At 32.8% G+C, this 7,081-nt stretch overlaps 2 protein-coding genes across 2 annotated transcripts; both read left to right on the top strand.

Moving 5' to 3' along the window:
• Window positions 1-288: 288 nt before the first annotated feature.
• LOC132749878 (monocarboxylate transporter 14-like) lies at window positions 289-1,098 on the top strand. The gene has a single exon (XM_060739791.1). It carries the CDS (start codon window positions 289-291, stop codon window positions 1,096-1,098), a length of 810 nt encoding a protein of 269 aa, XP_060595774.1.
• Window positions 1,099-1,812: 714 nt separating this feature from the next.
• LOC132749880 (monocarboxylate transporter 12-B-like) lies at window positions 1,813-4,584 on the top strand. The gene is made up of 3 exons (XM_060739793.1): window positions 1,813-1,969; window positions 2,120-2,245; window positions 4,277-4,584. Exons 1-3 carry the CDS (start codon window positions 1,837-1,839, stop codon window positions 4,426-4,428), a joined length of 411 nt encoding a protein of 136 aa, XP_060595776.1. The 5' UTR covers window positions 1,813-1,836; the 3' UTR covers window positions 4,429-4,584.
• Window positions 4,585-7,081: the final 2,497 nt, after the last annotated feature.

A 7,081-nucleotide genomic window follows, 5' to 3' on the forward strand; every position in this document is an offset into this window, starting at 1 on the left:
TAGAATTTAGTTTTAATTACCATTTGAAGATTTTTTCACTTTTATTGCTTTCGTTGATCTGACTTCTTTAAAGAATGTCAAATTTTATGCCCTTTTAGACTTTTACCTAAAAGTGGACATTTAACAAGTACAGTTTGTCTTGTAAATGGCTAAAAATAAAATTCATATGCATTTTATCAAGAACATATAGTATATAATTTAAATATACTTATTTTACGCTAGCTTGATTGTCCGAGATAATGCATTATTTTTATACATTATCATCAATTTCAAGATATTGGATTTGGAATGGTTTTCCTGTCCGGATTTGTTGCTACCGGGAAATATTTCAGAAAAAGGAGGACATTTGCTGTAGGGATTAGTTTCTCCGGGGGAGGTGTAGGAACATTTGCATTCATTCCTTTTGCAAGACTGATAATTGATACATTTGGATGGCGAGGGTCTGTGTTTGTATTAGCTGGTGTAACTTTAAATGGATTTGTGTTTTCATCGTTTTTAAGACCATTTATAGACGATGAATCAGGACTCGAAGTTGTAGAAGAAATTGAACAAAAATCTGCGTCAAATAAAGAGAATGGTAAAGATGACACGAAATCAGTGATAAGAGAAATATCAAATACAATGGACGAGCATGATAAAGCCGGTAATAAAGAAAAACAAACTATTTCCTTGGCTGTCATGAAAACATCTGAACTAAATACGGACACTGTTATCACACATTTAGAGTCGTCACAATCTCAACATTTGTCTAATGCTCAGGATTATGGTCAGGATATTTCAAAAGAAGTTACGATAGGACCATTAAGATATGAAACCGACACGTTTAAAGATAATGAAGAATCAAAAGAACTTAATCTAAAGACCCCGCAAGGTGATAATAGCGAACAAGACGGGTTTAGAAATGCTTTCATAGAAAAGTTTTGTCCAAAAAGGCTAGTGACAAATAGTAATTTTATTATTCTTATGCTATCTATCGTGTTTATAGCTTTGCCAGAGTTTGTACCATTCAGTATGTTACCAGACTTTGCATTAAATGTAAACTGTAGTTCAGCACAAAGTACCTGGATGTTGTCGGCAGTTGGTGTAGGAGGTAGGTAACTTTAAAAATTAAACCATTTGTTGTACCAAGAACTTTGGTTATTACGTTGGACGAAAATAAGATAGTACAAATTATTGACAAACAACGCAAAGGAGCTTGAAAACACACACTTTTTTCATAATGCTGTCGTGGTTTGTCCTAATAAACGAAATGTACAGTATATACATGTATGTAGATAAATAAATAAATAGTTAAATGAACCTTTTTACAAGACAGTTTATATGACACAGACATTTTCAAAGTGCGGCCGTCTCAATGAACAAAGTAAATTTTCATTCATGTAATACATGTGTATTGTAGTTGGTTATCAGGTTCTGTCTTCTTTGTGTGAGTTATGTAAATAACAAATGAACGTGTGGGTTTGGTTTGTGTATCAATATTTTGTGTCAGAAAATTAATTAATTATACACAAAAGCGGATGAAACATAACTTACATTTGCTACAAGAATCAGTAGAGATAAAACTTCACAAAAACTTACATAAAAACAAAATAGATTTCTAGATATCTTTATTGATTCATTTTTCTGTAAGCTTTCTGTCTATGAGTCAAATGTCTTGACTTAATTTGAACCGTTGCCTAGTAACATTAGGTTTTGAGTACGTCAACTTAAAATATAAATGCAAACTTCAAAATAAACTTACAATTATAGGTTTAATTTCCCCTTTAATACTAAATTCGTTTTATCCACATATTCACAGGATTAATAACCCAAACTGGTGCCGGATGCGTAGCTGATATGAAATGTGTTCATAAACTGAGTCTTTTAGGTGGTTGTCTTTTATCACTCGGTGTAACTACAATGACTGTTGCTGTTATCCCAATGTTTTGGACGCTCAGAACATATTCTGTTCTTTATGGAATGCTTTCAGGTGCGTAATTTACACAGCGTTTGATTATTTTTTTTTGTATGCAAGCATTTAAGAATTTCAATAGTTTATTTACATATGTGTAGGACTATTATTATTTTATGCTGCTGGAAATAATATTTCTCTCTGTAGGAAATTTTATATTTTCACCAGGAGCTATGTACACGGTTCAGCCAATTGTATTATTGGAGTATATAGATGAAAAGTATATGGCGACAATGCAAGGGTTGACCATGTGGGTGTACGGTATTTCAGGATTAATTGGAAGTCCCGCCGCTGGTAAGTGTGTTTTATTACATACAACAAGAGGGGTGGGGTTAATCTCGTGGTAAACGTTCTGCCTGTCTACCCAGCGTTAAGGGGATAAGGCGTTGCTCTTGTCACGACATACATCCTTAATAAACACCAATACTTGTTTGTTTCAGGAAGCGGACTCGAAAGTGACTGCAATACCTTGTATCACAATCGTCCTTCAACAGATACATTTGAACTAATTACAATGAACACTTCATTTGAAGATATAAATCATCAAGTACACGAAGACATACCAGATATACTGTTCAAAATATTGTTTAGTAAAATTTGGTATTTGAAAATTTTGATACATTTAAAAAATTCCACACCGTAGGGAAACACAGAATGAAGACATAGTGTCATTAAAACTGGTATTTGTTCTAAGTAAGGACCAAATTAACTTGACATGTAATTAGAAATGCAGCCTCCCAAATAGAATTTGTGCAGTTTCTTATTCAAATTAACACCTATTCAGTAAGAGTTTCCTTGATTCCACTTAATTTCTGCATTATAAATTTTTAAGTTATTTACTCAAATATGAAAACATAGGATATCTTTAAACCAGTTAACTGTTAAATACGTACTTTATGAGTAAAAAGGTAAAGTCACAAAAATATTGTATTCAGGTTTGATGAAGAAAAACAAAAATCAACAAAATTAAAATAAATCATAAATAAATAAATAAATAAACAACCTCTCTCTGAAATTGAAATAGGCACGGGCATACTACAGAATCCAAATGTGTAACTGTTAAATGTGCTCTGTGGCCTACCACTAATGCATAAATTGCGCATGTGAACGTTGTTTTCATTTGATTGACTGTAATGTTTTAATGTGCTATTTGGTTTTAACATGTTTGGTTTCAACAATTATAAGCTAGTATATTGATTTCAATCAATGAAAGTTATTCTTCAGTATTATGTTTAGTTACAAGGAGTTTTGTTGGCAGTTTCTATGACCAATTATAAACAGTTAAAATCTTACATATGTAACTCGAGCTTCCGGGGGGGAATGTACGTGGGCTATATCATAAATTCGTAAACAGCTTAAAGCCATTATATTCACAGGTAACACTTCAAATGTTGTGGTGTACCTATACATAAGAACTGTTACTGTGTCGCCTGATGCATACGATTTTCTCGTACTTGATACGCATCAGTTGAACTTGTGCTAATGCATATTTTAGCATGCTAAAACATGGCGGATGTTTTTGTTAGAGCAAATGGTATACTGTGCTATTCTGAAACCAATATCCATGCAGGTTTACAAATAGTTTATGAAGACAATGTATTATAATATGGTGCTGTTGCAAAATGGGTCCGTTGATTTAAATAAGTGCGCGAGTCAGTTGAAGTTTATGAAAGACGAGGTCGTCCAATCTTAGCTTCATCGGAAAAAACTGATGGAGGAATTGATTGATACTGATTCCAGATATACACTGGAAGAATTCTATTAGTTTTTTTATATATGCATGGTTCAGTTCTTTAGTTAGTACTTAAGTACCACGGACAGACACACGTGACCTTTACCTACTCCACGCCAATACGCGCGCTCGTAAGCACACATCTTGCAGGAAATCAATCTTAATGTCAAGTTGCTTCCACTTTATAGATCTAACCTTGCTCCGTGTGACTTTTGATTGTTTCCAAAGTTTAAAGAAATGCTGGTAGGTCATCATTATTTTCTTATCAATATACGCAACATACATCCGTTTCAGGATCTTTGTGACGTTTTCCGAATACGGATAAACTTTGTATACAGGTATTTTCTACAAAGGGGAACTACTTTGAGAGACTTACAGAAAAATAAGTATTTTGAAACACGTACAGGAAACTATGGCTGTTTTATGAATTTATGAAATGTACATTTTGTATATTGCAAATATGTCGTTCATAGAAGTTTTGTTATGTATATTTATTTTTGTGTGTGATTGTAAAATGCTACCTGATATTATTTTTGTATTTTGTTTACAGAAAACTATACATGTATGACGCAGAAGTTATTTTTGTATTATAGGTTGGTTGTTTGACGCTACCGGAAGTTATACATCAAGTTTCTTGGCAGCTGGCGGTTGTTTTGTACTAAGTGGTTGTATCAACTTTCTAGTCTTGTGTACAAAACGTAGCAGAACAGCTAGAAAACTTAAGAAACTAAAATCTGATCCATGAGATGACCTAAGGATTCTGATATTGATTCATGACATTCTTTACAAAGGTTCAACGGACCATTTTAGTACAATACCAATTGATATTTCAACTTCAAATCTTGAGGACTAAGTTTAAAGTGTATAAAGCTATATATCTGATACAAAAATTATTGTTTGATTAATAAAAGAGAATACTTCCAAAAGGTATGTATGAAATCAATATGGCAATAAATTGCCTTAAAGCGTGTGGTACATGCACACAGTCATTGTTAAACGGATAAAAACCCTACTTAAAATAGCAAAATAATATTTTGTTCCGTAACGTTTTATTCTGTCTACGTACAATATTCATATGCGTTAATAAATTATGTAACAGAGACATTCTACAACGTTTTAGGGAATCAGTCCAATTATAATGGAACCAATATAATTTGTCTGTTAATACATTTATAAAAAATATTTCTTAGGATATAGATTTATACACTTTAAGTTATTGAATTAATTGTTAACGTTAAGTTATACGATTTTTTTTAATACGTGGAAAAAGAACAAAATATGACTTATATATCATGTTGATTTACTCCATATATTATCTAGACCTTTATGGTCAAATGATTGAAATTAGTCATTAATTTATTCATTTACAGATTTGATTTATAATCATAAAAAGGAAACATGCTATTAGTCTCCTATCGGTACCCTGAGGGATCTTTGAGTTTACCCTCCCTCCCTCCAGCCATCTGTCTGTCTGTTTGTCCGTCAACAAAACTGGATCCCATGATAACGCAAAACGTACTTAAAATATCTTTATGAAATTTGAGATATAGATAGATGGCAGTCTGGAAATTATGCACATCTCTTTCCCTTTCTTCCATGTTGTAAACTTGGTTGCTATGGCAACAAGTAGACTGAGAATATGGCGAAGTCAACGCATAATTTGGATCCAGTTACAAGACAAAGCGCACTGAAAATATTTTTATTAAACTTGAAATATTGATAGATGACCTGGATATTATGAACGTCTTTCTTTCCTTCATATGCCGAACAATTTGGTTGCTTTGACAACCAATATGCTTAAAATATGATATATTTAACAATATTTGTGATAACTCCTGAAAAGTCCTGACAATATTTCTATGAATAATTGATAGATGGCAGTATGGATATTATGCACATTATTTAAAGATTGACTGTAGGGAGTACATTTAGAGCTGTTCTACTCACCCAGCATCGGCTACTATGTCAAGATTTTTTATTCAAGTTTTTACGCAGTTAAATCTTTTTCATTATAACTTCTTTGTTTATAAGGTATTTACTTCAAACTTGAAATATACTTTTGTGATCATCAAACAAATCATTTGTGATTAGAAAGATAAGTCTAGTTCCTTGGTTTCCATGATTATTTTTCATTTTAAAATTCAATTTTATTATAAAATTGTATAATCTTTTTTTAAGTTCTCTTCTTTGTTACTATAAATGGTATATATTTGTAAATTGTTATTTTTCACTTTTCTTCTTTGTCCCTAAATGGTGTCTTCTTTAAACTTAAGAAAAGTGTTCTTTGTTACAATAACACGTTATGTATGAAAATGTACTGTCATCTTTATTTCAAGAGTTAATTCCCCTTTCGTTTAACAAATTTGCTTGTAAAATTGTGTATGTTTGTAACAACTAGGGATGTTTAAAGTTTAACCCTAAGTGTGTCATTCAGTCCGTCTGTCTGTCCATTTTAAACTATTTCTACTTAATTTTGTCTTCTGACTTATTATCTGTGATATGCAGGCTTCATTCTGCGGATGTTTCAAAATTCTAAATTTTACGAGTTCATGTTAAATGTTGAATTCTGCTAAAGCCGGTGCTAGGGGGTGTGGACGGTAGTTTGCACTTGACAAGACCGTCCATGAACAGGCTCAATCAAACTGAGCCTGCAATATTTTTAATTTTGCCGCTTTGAGCTTTCTTTAGAGATTCTTATTTCACTCTATTTTATGATCACTGAACCTTCCATTTTATTTAGTTTTGCCCATTATTTTGTACGTACTTGTTTACTTGGAGACCATATGCCGCTTTTTATGGAATAGCACTCATGTCATATCAAAGGTTCATTGATAACATCTGCGCATGTCGATAATTCAATCTGCTTACGCCTATGTTAGGGGCATGGTCGGTAGCTTGCAATTACCTCTACGGTCCATGAACAGGTTGAAATCGAGCTTGCATCATTTTTAATTTTGCCGACAGGGATTCTGTTTTTCTCTGTTGTATTGGTACAAGAACTGAAACATTAAAACAAATGAACGGGATTTTTGATGGGTGCATCCATAGTGTGTTATTAAAATATGTACTATGTTCAAAGCAGACAATTTACACTCATTTATATCATTTAACTATTGAATTATTTTATATTGGACAGTGACCTCCGCTTATGACTGAGGGGGTTGCATTTTAGGGTAGAGGCATCAGAATGAAAGCCACTGGTTTTCCCTGCCTATCGAAAGAGGCGACTTAATGGGTTCAAACTAGTATAGGCATCTCTTAGCTTCGGCAGGTGTTTCTTTAAATTTACAACACCCAAGGTTAGGCAAAATATTTAATTTCATGTTGCCGTGCCAAATGACATTAGGTGTGTTGATCCGCCGAAAAAACGAACAAAACAAAAAATGGACGGTAACAAG

The sequence above is a fragment of the Ruditapes philippinarum genome, unplaced genomic scaffold (genome assembly GCF_026571515.1).
Source record: "Ruditapes philippinarum isolate M1 unplaced genomic scaffold, ASM2657151v2 ctg3621_1_1_1_1, whole genome shotgun sequence".
NCBI classification, from domain to species: Eukaryota; Metazoa; Mollusca; class Bivalvia; order Venerida; family Veneridae; genus Ruditapes; species Ruditapes philippinarum.